This window comes from Abrus precatorius, unplaced genomic scaffold (assembly GCF_003935025.1).
Source record: "Abrus precatorius isolate BTA unplaced genomic scaffold, Abrus_2018 Scaffold7, whole genome shotgun sequence".
Classification (NCBI taxonomy): domain Eukaryota; kingdom Viridiplantae; phylum Streptophyta; class Magnoliopsida; order Fabales; family Fabaceae; genus Abrus; species Abrus precatorius.
In genome coordinates this window covers 21,147,373-21,162,748 of record NW_020874417.1, presented here as the reverse complement: position 1 = coordinate 21,162,748, position 15,376 = coordinate 21,147,373, and the positions used below count along the sequence as shown (strand labels likewise).

The 15,376-nt window shown below is 34.5% G+C and overlaps 2 protein-coding genes across 7 annotated transcripts; one reads left to right on the top strand and one right to left on the bottom strand.

Moving 5' to 3' along the window:
- Window positions 1-1,875: 1,875 nt before the first annotated feature.
- On the bottom strand, window positions 1,876-8,125 carry LOC113873320 (serine/arginine-rich splicing factor SR30-like). 6 transcript variants are annotated; one of them, XR_003505937.1, is made up of 15 exons: window positions 7,991-8,101; window positions 7,242-7,336; window positions 6,889-6,954; window positions 6,719-6,793; window positions 6,517-6,625; window positions 6,324-6,370; window positions 6,158-6,215; window positions 5,561-5,610; window positions 5,359-5,415; window positions 5,140-5,282; window positions 5,008-5,055; window positions 3,109-4,483; window positions 2,547-3,004; window positions 2,354-2,422; window positions 1,890-2,258 (listed from the first exon to the last, which is right to left on the bottom strand). XR_003505937.1 is itself a non-coding variant. In XM_027511387.1 (14 exons), the coding sequence occupies exons 2-13, from the start codon at window positions 7,326-7,328 to the stop codon at window positions 2,390-2,392; spliced, it is 807 nt and encodes a 268-aa protein (XP_027367188.1). In that variant the 5' UTR covers window positions 7,329-7,336; window positions 7,991-8,125; the 3' UTR covers window positions 1,878-2,258; window positions 2,354-2,389. The 6 variants fall into 6 exon arrangements, 2 of the variants coding, with proteins under 2 accessions (XP_027367187.1, XP_027367188.1); XR_003505938.1 differs by having other exon boundaries at window positions 1,919-2,258; window positions 3,109-3,309; window positions 4,418-5,055; XR_003505935.1 differs by having other exon boundaries at window positions 1,926-2,258; window positions 3,109-3,309.
- Window positions 8,126-9,140: 1,015 nt separating this feature from the next.
- On the top strand, window positions 9,141-11,008 carry LOC113873186. Its single transcript, XM_027511208.1, has 3 exons — window positions 9,141-9,406; window positions 9,578-9,668; window positions 10,609-11,008. Exons 1-3 carry the CDS (start codon window positions 9,337-9,339, stop codon window positions 10,697-10,699), a joined length of 252 nt encoding a protein of 83 aa, XP_027367009.1. The 5' UTR covers window positions 9,141-9,336; the 3' UTR covers window positions 10,700-11,008.
- The last annotated feature ends 4,368 nt before the right edge of the window (window positions 11,009-15,376 follow it).

Below are 15,376 nucleotides of genomic sequence, written 5' to 3'. Positions count from 1 at the left end.
TGTACATTAATGATGTGCTATGCATTTAAATCTACATTTGATATGTTATCCCATAATGTTTGCTGGTGTCATATCTAAATACATATCATGTGATATGACGATAAGAACCATTTTTAATTTTTTTAGAATTTAAAAGGACCAAAACCAACAATCTTTTTTTTTTTTTTTTGAAAAACTAAAACTAATTTTTGATATAAAGCAAATATAAAACTAATTTTTATGCACAAAAAGCTTAGCTTTAAGCCTTTAAGTTAAGGTGGATTCATCGATAGACACAAACTATGGTAGATACCTCTTGAACTCGAGACTAGAAGAAACAAAATTAATTGTATAAACTAATTCAAATATGTCAATATCTAAACACGGCATATGATCCTTTCTTTACTCTTCTGATAAACTACAGCGACAAATACAATGTTGGACTATACTGCTCCAACATACCAAATACACCACGACTGAATTGTTCACAATTTAGGAAATTTCATATGATATATCCATCATCATACAAGTAGGCTCTGTATCGCCATTAAAGATATTTACAATCATTTCCCCCCACCACCGAACAAGACAATTGCAGCATTTATTTAATGAGAAAACCTTTTACTGAAAGAAAAATGATTACAGAAATTTTCTGGTTACTCTCCATGGTACCAAAATTAATCAGGATCCAATTCCTCTCCGTGTACATAGGAATAAGATCCTTTGGTTTCATTTTCATTTGAGTGAAATAGTGGATAGTCTGTTTCCTTCGCTTAAGCAAATTGCAAATCCTGTCCTTCCAATTTCATTTTCGTTTTTTGAAAGAGTGCATAGGGGAGTGAGTTGCTGGTTGCTCTCACTTTGACTTTTCTGCAGGTTCTTTGAATTACATTTAGTTTTCTTTGGAAGGACTGAGAGAGGGAGTTTTGAGGATGGGGAACGTTGTAGACATTTTTCCATTGAGGAATTGACATCACATTTGCCAAGCATTCCTAGCTGGGAAAATGACTCCGGCAACGTAAACTTAAATTGAGCCACCTGACATAGAGTTGGAAACTCTGCTACTGATATGATAATAAGGGTGCGGGTTGGAAAAACAACTCAAAGATGAGGTTATAGATGAAGTTGATTAATGTGATCTTGCTGATTTAGATCTTACTCTTTGCTGTAACAAAAATTCCAAGGAAAACACATTTCCTAAACCAATGACAGAAATGTAATCGTACTGCTTGGCTTTGGACAGTAGTCAGTATAATTCGTCGTTGTCTTTGTTCAACAGTGACATAAGTGGTTCAAAACCCACAAGCATGTAAATATCATTTCAATTACATATCTGCCAACCAATGATCCCAATAATTTATAAAATTGTGAACGGGTTCATTGCATTCTCTGTGGCAGTAAAGTCGGGCTCCAGAAGTTTCACCAGGTCTCTAGCACTCTTGGCTTCCCGATTGCAATGTACAACAGGAGCGAGCATTTCAGCAAATCTCGAACAGATTCGTTTATGCGAATACAAATTTAGCAAAATTCCCCACCTTCTAAATCACTTTTGCAGAAGCTTAAACTAATTTCAAATTGTTTAACCTGAACGGTTGTGTTTCAATGTAAACTAGAAAGGATTCAGATCCAATTAATAATGAGTACAGTATTATGCATCAATAATTTTACTTCACGTTTTCTTTTGCTCAATTTTGACCGTATCAGCATTCAAAACAGAGTTTGTCTGGTTAACAGAAAACAGATGAGCATACACAAATTCTTTCTCCCATTAATCTATAATTTGTAAACCTACTAATTATGGAAAGGAGTTTTTTTGTCTATTTCACTGGTTAAGTGTATAGAGCACTCCCGGATTAAATAGAATCCTAAGAATTCCACCGGCTACCCACAACAAAATCTTAGGTAAAAATGAGCATTAAATCCCACGAGAATGCGATAATTAAGCAATCCAATATCATAGGGTTAGACAACTAAACGCTCTGACTAAGTTGGAATGTAGCCCAGCCAGAGTTGATGATACAGATACATTTCAGTTCTGGTTCCCAATATCCACACAGATACATTTCAATTCTGGTTCCCAATATCCACATAAAATTTTAAATGCACAACAGGTTTGATTCACGGCTTCATCTATCAATTTAAAATCCACTATAGGTAGCAGCATAGCTAAATTGGACCTTAAATGGGCTAATGTTCAACTTAAATTAAAATCCAGCACATAAAATGCATGCCCAGTAGCGATCTCTAGAGTCAACAATTTGGCTGCATTCAGATCTCACCTGTCATCAAGATCAAAGAACATTTTAAAAAATAAAAATTGGAAATTTCTAATCTACTACATGAAAGGTTAGCAGTTTAATGACAATTAACTTACTCAGGCCAAACGAGATTATGATGGGCTCGTTGGACTTTAGCTAGAACTGCGACTCTGGTGAGGTGGAGGCTGCAGTTCACAAATCATGTCAAAGGACAAGATCATGCAAATGTCAAGAAAAACTTTGTACAACTGTGCTCCACTCCTCCTGTTTGTAAATAATCTTAAGCAATGCTAGTTAGATAATACTTACGGATGAATATGGAGATCTGGATCTTGAATAGGATCTGCAAAATTTTTTAATGAACAAAACAATTCAATATCCACAATGATCCACGAGCCCAATATTCCACATTAAAGTTACCATAACCAAAACGAAGAAATAAATCCACCACAAATCTTCAGCAGCATCCAAGTGGAAAAGCAATTGAACCCAGTATCATACGTCTAGTCTCAATAAGTGTTAAAAATTCTACTGTCAGCAGTACATGATATCTTGAACCAATTACAGGGAAGATATAGCCAATCCAATATAGGATAATAAGAGAAATCCTAACGAGAAGGATAAGATCAACCCAGAACTCAGAGCACAGGTTATGTTGTAGTTTTTTGAATGTAACACTGCTGATTTGCAATGGTTGGTACCAATAGCATTTAGTTCTTGGTGATCCAGCTTTTAGATTGCAACTCATCCATCTACTGTCATCCAGTCTACAACAATCGCAGACCATGCCTTTAATCAATATATTATTACCGTCATCATTAGTCACAACATTAAGGTTTTCCACAGGTGCTCATCAACAAAACAGTATTACCTCAAACCGCAAAGTTGCAGGCATTTGAGCACCACATGCCATCAAGATCCTAACATGCAGTTCCCAGGTCGCCGCAAAAGGCCACATCTAAAAACCAAGAGTCAACCCTAATGATCATTGCATAATTAGTGGCCAAGCTGACGATCCACTCTACCAATGCCCCCTCCACCTTTCCACATATGGTGAATTATGCTGACAAGTCTATGGTACAGCATTAGGTTTTATGAGAAGAACAAAGTGGAAGGCATTTAATAAAAATTTTACTTTCAGACAATTAATTGGGAAATGTAAGGAAACAAAATGTCCCCTCCAACTAGCACAAAAAGGAAAAAGAGAAGTTCATAAACTTGTGACACAACTAGGAATATCAGAATATTCTAGAAAAGCAAAACATAAAAAAATCCAAGCCATCCACAAAAGAAACTGAATGCTACAATAGGACGTGGATCCAAACAATCCCATAAGTGATGAGAAATTAAAATTGGAACAAAGGGATGCCATTATATCTTTATAAAATGTTCCAATGAATTTCATTTCAATCAAGAAATAACAAGCTCATAAATGCAACAAGCAGAGATCCTACTGAATCAAGAGAAATATGGAAGGAAAAGAGCACTTCCATAGAAATCCTCTACACCTATGTACGGATGTGGATAGCAAAGAGAAACTTCAAAAAATGTAGAGACATAGTTGAAGCTCGGAGAACAAAGGTACAGTAACTAAATATGAATAATCTTAACTGTTATCATAGTTCCTGGCTCATCTCAGCATCTTCCCAGTCATATGAGCCCCTAAGGTGTGGGTACAAAATCACCACACATGCTATTATAGTGTAAAATAATTACCCAATAGTTATACCTCAGTGACCCTCTGCTACTCAAAACACAATGACCCAAGCCAGAAATTGAAGACCATAAGAAATAAACTATTTTTGCATGTATAATTAACAAACTAAGTGTCCATCTCTCCTTTTTTGAGAACTGGGAGAAGGAATACTCAATATCAAAAGCTAAAATGACGTTTGGCCTGTCCAACGTAATTTAAAAATAAGCTAAAAGATAGAGCGTGGCTTGAATACTGCCAGGCAGATACATGAAAACCAAAACAAATAAAAAGTCATGGCTTGGATAAAGGTTGACAAAAGTTGATTTGTTTACGAGAGAAATGATGTAATCAACCATGAATAAACAATACTAATAATAGAATCGTAAACAACAAAACCAAGCTCTCCTTTCTCAACCAAAACTTAAATAGACAAAAAAAGCATAAAGATTGAGTGAAAAGTAGTAATAAACATCACAGAATTCACCAGAACAAATTGTCTTGTTCCTGTTGGTGCAGGACAACCAGAGTGTGCAAGCAGTCTCCCCCCTCTCTAATTATTTGAATGTCTCATCGGAATCATTGTCAAGTTGAACACAATGTCAGACAAGAGACAAAAAGTCACATAGCAAAGAATTTTATCCAAAATTATCAAGCATTTAGTTTTGATCCACCATAGATGTATGTTGTCAAGTTCTACATTTTAATGACATGTGATACTACCTAGTTGGAAAACTGTTTGACACATTCCAAGAGAAATCCCTAGTCACATTAACGGAGTGATACTCATTAACACAATTTTAAGCAAAATTATCAAGCATTTAATTTTGATCCACCATAGATGTAAAATATGATGTCATGTTCTATAACACATGATATTATCTGTCTGGAAAACCATTAGCACATACACTCCAAGAGAAACCCCTTAGTTACATTAACGAACTGACATTTGTTCCCTAATAAGGTTACCCAAATTCTAACATACATATCATGTAGAAGCATAAAAAGGAAAAAAACCTAAAATTTCACATCACAAAGCATAAAATTACATCTATATCAGACTTGGTAGACACTAACCTTGAAGGAGATATTGAACGCTGATAACGCTTTGCTTTTGGAGACAAACTGCAAAAATTAGAGCTTAGTTAATTCATCAAAGCTCCAAAAACACATGCTAAATCACTGTTCATCAAGGCAACCAAAGTGAACCTTCTGCTCCTGTCACTATAGCTGTAACTACGGCTGCGGCTTCTACTTCGTGACAAATATGGACTCTGGCTGGGACTTCTAGAATAGCTCCTCCTTGAATCACGACTGGGACTTCTAGAATAACCGCGATCATATTCCCTCACCTGGACCAGAGATACAGGTCAATGAAAAATTACATATATAGAAAGCACAATGTAACTGAATATAATATCCACCCACCCGTATGTATGCCCGAGAAAAGGCATTTCGGAACTCTGAGTCATCAAGTTTCTTGATCTGTAGGACAGAACAAAGTTATTGAAGCAGAACAAATGTAGTAGTTAAAAAGATGCCAGTCATAAGAAATCCAGCTCAAGATGACCAGGCAAGTAAAACCCAGAATCTGATAACTATTGGATTTATATAGGTTTAGAACACTTACAGCATATTTCATATCATCATAATTGGTATAATCCACTATCCCAGTCATGCCTACATACAAATTATAACAAGGATTAGAACCATGTTATAAAAAATTTAACATATAAAAAAGCCTATGAACACTAGCAATTATAGGAAGCTGCAACAAAAAGACAATTGTCATCGTTTACTAGACTTTTTGTTCCCAAAATAAGTCATGCATTTACATCAATATAATCATTTGAAATTACCAGATAAGATAATTTATAACTAACCAAAATAAACATTTTAGTACATGTTTGGATTAGCTTATTGTGCGTTCATACAAGCTTGTCATTAAAATGCGGCATAGAAAACTTTCAGATGAAAACCATTTCTGTATTGAACCAAACATGTGCATTGTCTAAATCGATAGTTGTTTTTTTAAATATTTACCCCGAAGTCAATGCATAAAGAAAGAAAACACTTTCCCCATTCTGCATGCAATGTTACTCTCAATCACCTATAATCAAAGGACTGGGGCAAGGGTGCAAGAGGCCTATGTTCTTAAGCACCTCTCAGCATTAACCACTTCGTGATCAAATTAAACTCATACCAAATTAGATCATAAACCACTTACCACCACGCTCTCGAAAGACTTGTGAAAAACACACATCACCAGCTTTACGCATGTGATCCTAATCATTTAAATCTCAGAATCAGCAAATAATGTTTATTGACTTTCAATTTCAAAACATAAAATGTCATTAATCTACTGCATGGAAAAAGTACGAGTCAAGCCATACTTTCAGGTCTTGCCATGAAGCAGAAGGAGGTAATCCAGTGACCAGAACTGCAAACAGAATAAAATAGGGTCAACTAAAAACATTCTCTTTTCAGTTGGAAATACAAAGTAAAACAAAAAGAAACAGCAATAAACTATTGTACAAAGATACCAAGCTAAAGAAAAGAAAACATAAATTAGAAAATTATGCATACCACGATAGTCTGAACGCCTGGAAACTCCACGGCTACCACTGCTACCACTATAACTACTGTAACGGTCTACTGATGATGAATATCCCCGCCCACCATGAGCAAGTTCAACCTACAGCAACAAATTATGAGAAGAAGTTCATTGGAACACTACATAGCATAGAGACAAATAATATACAAGGGAATGAAAGGAAAATATACGAACTCGTAACCGAAAACCGTCGAAATTGTAACCATCTCGATAGTGAATTGCATCTTCAGCATCACGAGCATCCTCATACTGTAATATAATATTCAATATGCATAAGCAGAAGAAGGGATAAAAAAAATATGAGATAAATAGTTCACTTCCTTACAAATGAAGTATAGACATACCTCAACAAAAGCATAACCTGGTGGTCTTGGGGGGATCTTCAAATCAATGTCAACAATAGGACCATACTGCAATTAGACAGGGAAGAGAACAATTTGTGAACTCTTCATCTACAACTAGATTTCATAAGGAATCTTGTGGGTATGGGCATTACCAAGAAAATAAATGAATGGAGAAAATAGTGCAGATAATTGATAGATAAAAATATTGATTTTTGTACTGCCTTCTGCTACCATAATTATGTTGCTAAACAAACCATCACATGTCCATCTACTGCTAATAAAAAAATAAACGTGATGGTAACATAAAGTTTATATTAGCTGTGCATCTAATCTAAAGAATTAAATATAAGTACCTTGTAGAAAAGATCCTCTACTTCTCTCAAGCGAATATCGCCAGGAAGATTTCCAACATAAATTGTGCGACTTGAACGGCCACTCATTTTTCCCCCTAAAGAATTGTTTAAATTACACAGTTATCAATTTTCCCATTTGCAATATGTAAACAACTTAATTAAGTCAGCTAAAACATAACCAAAGAATTCATAATTTAACAAATCCATGCTTAGTAAAATCACTAAAACAATCGAATAATATAATACACACAAACACATGCCTGAGCTGTCTCGAACAGGGAAATGAAACAACTTATCGGTTATAGGAAATATATCATATTCAGCCATCAAGATTATATTTCCGTTTAGAACTTTCTGTTTTGTTCGGCAGTTTAATGAAACAGAACAGAGCAGAAAACAATCGTCGCCAATAAAAAATATATATATACTCAGTAACCTCTCTCTCTCAATATATACTCAGTTAGCTTCTTTCACTGTTATCTTCGTGATTAATTGCACCAAAAAACTCTCGGAGTCATATAAGTCCCTATGAATTCTACCACTTTCCCTGTTACATAATCACTTATCGATCCATGGTCGTATAAGTTTCGAGAAGAATAAATGAAAAAAAAAACGGCAATAGAAGAGCCAAACCCTAAATTTCTATAAGGAAGTATAAGAGCGAGCGAAAAATCAGAGGAAGAATCAAACAAGCGACTGAAAAATCTTGCAACAACAAAAAATTGAGAATCGTGAGAGAAAAGTGATACCTGAGATGAGAAGATGATGAGAGAAACGAATGGAAGTTGAGAATCTTCGGTCTTGAGCTGAGGGAGAATAAGAGCACACGAAAGTGCATAACTTTTGTGGTGACACGTGCACGCCCCACAATAACCATCAAATCTAAGCCGTCCACGCGTTTTCAGAACTTCAGCTTTAGATGCTTTAAAAAAAATAATAATAATTTACTTTTCAACTTGTGATATCTTGATTTTAGCAGATCAAGTAATTTTTCAACACAAATATTTATATCCTTTAAATATTATTCTGATATATTTAAATCATAAACCTTAAACCATGTACTTAATTAGGTGGTTATTTAAATGTATTAGTTACTTTTTAAATGTAAACTGTTGTTCAAATTAAAAATGCAGACTATTGCATAATTAAATTATAATAGTAGGACTAATTTTACAATTATAAAAAATGCACCATTTTATTTCCTTTTGATTTTAAGATTAGTATAATTACTTTTAATAGGATTGATTTAACTGATTTATATTTTTTGTACTTTTTTTTTAAACAAGTCGATATAATTTAAAGGTTTTATTATCATGCTTATAAAACTTTTTGAAAAAAAATGAATAGTTTAAACTCTGGTGGTGGAATTTCATTGTTACTGAGTTATTTTGTATGGCTATTCCATACGTCACCCATTTAATCGTATAAATTTATAATTACAAGAGAACTAATTGAATATATATATATATATATACTTGTACGGTTGAAATGAAAATGATGATTAGAAATGAAATATTTTAATATATTTCAATGATTTGTTTTGAACGTTAATAACAATTAATATAACTTATGTCCACGTGTTTAAAAGTACACATTTTAATTTAAATGCAATGACTTATTTGAATTTTTTTAATAGCGTAAAAAACATGATTAAAAACTCAAAAGTTTGTTAATCTATCACTTAAATCATAACAGCATGCAAAATAAAATTATTTGAAATTATTCATATTTACAAATTTATACACAAAATACAAATTTAAATGTTTTTTTGCCTATTTGGTAATTGAGTTGGTCGAACCAGAAGAGACCTGGTTTGGTGAATACAGTGGGCTAATAAAAAGTCTCTCTTATAAAAACTGTGATCCCGTGCGTCAGCAAATTCAACACGCTATACCTTGTTTCAACCTTCCACCTCGCAGCCAAGGGTTTACAATTGCGAATTCTTATTTGCTTCTTCTTCTTCGCTTTCTTTTATATTCCGATACCATATTCAAGGCCAAACCTTGAGCCTGTCAGCGTGTACCGTTTTATTCCTTTCGTTACTTTTCCTTCTCAAACTTCGCTTCCCTTCAACTCCTCTCTCTCTCACGATACAATGGCCGATGCTAAGATCCAATTGGAATCTATAAGAAAATGGGTCGTCGAGCACAAGCTTCGTACTGTTGGTAAATCTCTCAATACCCTTGTTTATTTCGTTAGATTCGTTTGAAGCTCTTTGCTTTTCTTCGTTTACGGTGATGGGTGTTTCATTTTGTTCTTTTTTTTTTTTTTTCAAAGATGTCTAATTTATATCTGTTTTCGATTTTGTGGTTTTTGCTATGGATATATGGGATTAGGGTGTCTGTGGCTTAGCGGTATTACGGGTTCAATTGCGTACAATTGGTCTCGACCTAACATGAAAACCAGTGTTAAGATCATTCACGCAAGGTTAGTCACAATTTCTGATCTTTTAAAATACTTTTCTGATTAAATATAATTTTCTGGGTTTGTCATGCATACAAGTAGATTCCTTTTTAATGCAATCCATCTTACTGTACTTTTTTTGTGGATGAATCACAGGATCATTCCATTCCCCTCATTCATCCCTTTCCATCTATCCAAATTTAGTCTTGGAATTATATCTTGAATCAACTTGTACTCTTTCCTTATCATCTGTGATTAAATTTAGCTTCAGAACTAGTACTATTTTGTTTCCCTGTTTTATTCACAGTTGCTGTTGCCGTTTCTTGAAAAATTTGCTTTATGTCTGCCATTTCCCTTATTTTTTGTTGTGGTATGATGCCAGTTTCACTGATCCTATGAAGTTAATGTTAATGATAACAATCAGCCAGGCGAATCGAAATCCAAGCCCTTATATTTCTATTCCTCAGATGGCAATGGGATAAATCAATGATTCTCTGGTGTTTAGGATATTGATACATTGGCGTTTTAATTGTCTCAAAACAAACGCTGTAGTTTTTGGTGATTACTTTTTTTATGGGTTTTAGTTTCTGTTTCTTTTTCTATGGAGATGAGCTTTTCAATTTGCTATTACTCCACTGTCTCTGGGATGTAATCCTGTTTGTTGTCTGCTTTCCTTCTCTCATTCCTTGTCTCTAGAATCAAATCATGACAAACAATCCAGTACAAAAAAAAAAAAATCAATTAGAGGGACAGGAAAAGATGATACCATCGTCAAATCCCTAAAGGATATAAGTTGATCTTCGTACGTATTGCAAGTAGGAAACAATTGCCTGCATGTCCATATATATATATATATATGAATAACTGAACTGTGATAGTTCTACATGATATGGGTTTAAAACTTCTCTTCCCATTGTTATTCTACAATTTAATGCAGAGTATAATTTTTCTATTATTATTTCAGGTTGCATGCACAGGCTCTTACACTGGGAGCATTAGCCGGAGCTGCACTTGTAGAATATTATGATCATAAGACAGGAGCGAAGGCTGCGTAAGGAATTCTGGGCAATAAATATATCGTGACCAGAGTTCACTTAATTCTTTATACTTGGGGGATCTTAGTTCTAATCATATCTCATATGATAATTGCAAATTTTGCATACTGTGATCCATTCATTATCGAAGTTTTTACATGCTTGCGGCAGAGTGAATATAATTTCTTCCTTGCTGGGATGGATTAATTAGTATTAGGTGCTTCATACATTTGCTAGCATTTCATGTCAAGTCTTTGTTATCGTGAATAAGAGACAAGCCCCTTGGCTGCAGCAAGATGAGACAAAGATGTTATATTAGTTGTAAACCTTGAGCTGCCTATTGATTTAAAGTTAAGTATAATTTATTTTGATCAAATTAATTATAAATTGATGAATACGATTGAAATGCATGGATAAATTAATTAATTTAAATTATATATTTTCATTGCCAAGTGAAAAAAATTTCATTCCGTTAACTTAAAGAAAAGGAATTTAATTGTAGGGGTCGTAGAGTTTGTAATAAAATACCATTTTATTGCTTTTGTATTCCCAGGACTTCATTCCCATCGGCGATGTTCCCTACTCCGCAAACATCATGAACCACCACAATCAGCTCCAGTCGTGAATCACTCAAAATGTACTTATCTATTCTCATTCCAAATCCGTTTCCCCTGTCCCACCTAAACTTGGTCTTTCCAGCCAACAAATTTGTTGTATGCCACTGTTGTCGAACCCTCTATCCTTGAAAAACCACATCAAATAAGTATGAAATATAATTTTACACTAGATAACAAGCAGTGATGTTTTTAAAAATTGTGAGTGTTGTTGATTTCTAAGAAAGTAGCATAATTCTAAAAACTTGGCTCGGTTTGATCAAATTGATTGGAAAATCGAGTATGAACCAACCTTAATTGAGTTGAATCGGTACCGAGCTAAATAATGGAACCCGTTTTACAAAAAAATTAATGCAAAATTCCATGAATAACATTTAAACAGGTGACCTTAAAATAAAATTTCATGCTTGTTTTAGGGGGGGAAAATGCTAAAATATATTTTGGTTTTCTAATTTTAAGAACTCATAATTTAAAATATTATTTTTCTTACAATAAGATAAGTAAAAAAATTTCCTCAAGCTTATCATAAATAATAGTGACATTGATATATTAAAATTTGGGCAATAGAACGTAAAGTGGTACGAGATGTTTTATCTGAATGTTAAATCAATTTTAGGTTGTGAAAGTAGTAATTTAGGAAGCAGAAAAGGACTAATAAGTATTGTCATTGGTGGACTTATTATAGCTTTTTTGCTAACTCGTTATGATATTGAGCCTGGTCACCTTGATATTGTCATTAACTATAACAGGAAATTATGATCGAAAGATCAAGTAATGGTAATGCAACTCACATTGCTCCAAAATATGGTAAATACCATTGTCCAATTAGTGGAAGAAATGGGGATAGGAAAAGTTAGGAATGAACTCAATATGTTGCCAAAGTTCCAACGCAATAGTCGACCTATTTTTAAGGGAGGTTATGATTTAGAGAGAGAAGAATTGAGACTCTAAAAGATAGAGAAGATCTTTAATATAATGAATTGCACAAATACACAAAGTTACTTTCTTTATCTATATGTTGGAAGGTGAAGTAGAAAACTGGTGGAGAGGTAATGATGATTATGGATGAGACATCATCTATAAATAATCTCATTCCATACTAACTCTAAGTTAAATCCTAGTGAGTACAGGACAAACTATGTTATATTACATCCCTTCAAATGTTTTACATTGTTTAAAACTAGATATAATACATATATATTAAAACTTTTCATAGGTCCTACGGTTATAATTGCAACAAAACAAAAAATGAAGAAGGTGAAATTTATAAAAAAATTCGTGTTAACAAACTTATTACAAATTATATACCTATTTCAAATTATATGCATTGTTAATGAGAATTCACTACTCATTTTTATTGTCATTGTATCCATTGCTGCCTAGTAAATTTAAATTGATACCTAAATAATGTACAACAAAATTTAAAGGGAATGAAATCCAACCTTGAGTCTATATGCCACCACTAGGGGAGCAAAATAAGGGTTGTCAATTTGTCAATTTTAGCTATCATGTATTGTACATTCCCTGTGAAAATAATGGTCTAGGTTACCTATTGACCATCTCTAAGAAAGAACCCTAAGAAAGAACACCATATACTTTGTTAGAAACCATAAAATAAACTACAAAATTGACTAATGGGATCTGAGAATGATTATATTATTTGATGTGAAAGAAAACAATACAGAAGGTGTAACATCTTAAATTTCAGTTTAAATTTCACAAATTTTTGAAATAATAAAATTTTTATTTTTAATTCAAGTTTCATCAACCATTTCAAATAGAAAAAGGGATTACAAATTATATCAAACAGTTGCTACAGGACTTGTTCAAATACAACAGTTTTCCAAAATAATATCCTAAGTCTTATAACAGTTCCATCCACCTCTTCACTGAGTCCGGTGTTGATCGTCTTGATTACCTAAAAAATGAATGTAAGGGTGAGTACATTATACTACCAAACCACAATCAAGCATAGAGTCTCACATTTAACTCATTTCTAATACATTTATACAGATGTAAGTACAAGCAGCATTATCACACCCACAAGCACAATACACAAACTCAAGCATACACACAACAGTCACGCTCACTATAGCATTGTGATCACAGATTTACACCATTAATAGTCGCCGGTTACCCCCGCCTCACGGATACCACGTGGGAAGTCACGGGTCGTTCAGCAAAGATAGTAGTCAAAGGTCTAATCAGGAAGAGAGTGTGTGGCCCGTGGTGCACCCGTTCGGCAGTCGGTGTCACCAGTACTCCCTCTTCCCCATGGTATTTCTACCATCCTCATCTCCCACATTTCCAGTGTATTGCTGAACCATTCACAGCACATTACAACGGCGCTAACACGCCCATTTACACATATTTCATTCACGCATGCAATAGTCATGCTTACACACGGCACACAGCCCACATAACACTCAAATACACTACACTAGGCCCACATTCATTTCACATTACACGACACATAGCCAATATTCATCTATCATGCAACATTTACATACAATCCACATCCATCAAGTTCGGTTCAACACACATAATGTTCATTGCACAAAAGAGTAGGATAGAGTCCCCCCTTACCTTGGATTGACGTCTCACGCGCTAAATCCACCAAGAAGTGTTTCCTCTTACAAATTTCGTCATAAACACATGGAGAAACTCCATGAGAACGTAAGGGAACCACGAAAACAGAGAAAAGGGATGAAAAGTTGAAACCCTAACCATTAAAACCTACCTCTAAGCGTTCCCCACATGGATTCAACCTTCAATCAAGCTCCCAAACGGCTTTGGAGGCAATTAATCGATGGAATAGGACTTTGGGAACGAGAGGATCAAAGGAATTTCTAAGGGAGAAGGAGAAATAACTCTCCCCGAACCCTAACCCACTTTAAATCCTTTTTTGGCCGCGACACTCTCGCTACAGCGATATGCCTTCTCACTACAACGAAAAAACCAGAGAAAACTGAACTCTGGTTTCTACAGAATCTCACTACAGCGAGACTGCATCCAGAAATGCACTCTAAACTGTCGCTTTCTCGCTACAGTGAGACATCTCTCGCTATAATGAGAAGGTGACAGTTTCAGTCCTTTCTCCTAGGGCGTTATCGCTACAGCGAGAGTCCTCTCGCTGCAACGAGAACAGTCTAGTATCACGCCCTGCACTTAAGCACTTAGCCTATTTCAGCCCTATCCAGTCATGCATACACGTATATACATACACATAAAACACCATCATTACGCATCCAAGGTAAATTCATAACATTCATTTACACTTGTATACACACACACACACACACACACACACATATATATATATATATATATGGATTTAGATTTATATAAATAACAATAATTAATATTACAAAATTAGGGGTGTTACAGAAGGAAATACAATTCCACTACCATAGAGTACAACTCCTTTAGAGAAGCTACTGCCCTCTACCTAAAACAAAACTTTCTTGTAAAAAATTAGCTACCTCTCTCTCTCTCCTACTCATTCTTATATACCAAATCTCCGTTCCTCATTGTTTGGCAATTTTGTTACAATTCTTGTCACCTCATCTTCTTTGTCCTTACCCCAGTTTCTCCTTACATACACTTTCTATACCTTGGGCCTTTCCTCATAGTTTAAGCCCACATTTCCACTCCTATCAATGCTCCTTTCTTACAAATGAGACTTATCCTCAAGTCTCAAGTGGGAAAATTGATTTTTGATGTTTCAAATTGCCTCTTCCATACCTTGTCTTTTCTATGGTATTAGTACTTGACTGACACTTGCTCCATGTTTTTTGATAACACGTTTAGCAAGCACTATCTTAAGCTTAACAAGAATTTTAGAATTTGTAGCCAGATCCAATGGAAGTGTCTCCTCAACATTGTTATTACGTACAACTTTTTTAAGGAGTGAGACATGAAAAACATGATGTATTCTTGCTGACACAGGTAACTGTAGTTTGTATGCTACAGCTCCTACTATTGCCAACACCTTGAAGGGACCATAATAATGAGGAGCTAATTTAGGATGAATCCTAGCTCCCAAAGTCAATTGCCCATTAGGCCTCAATTTTAGGAAGACCCA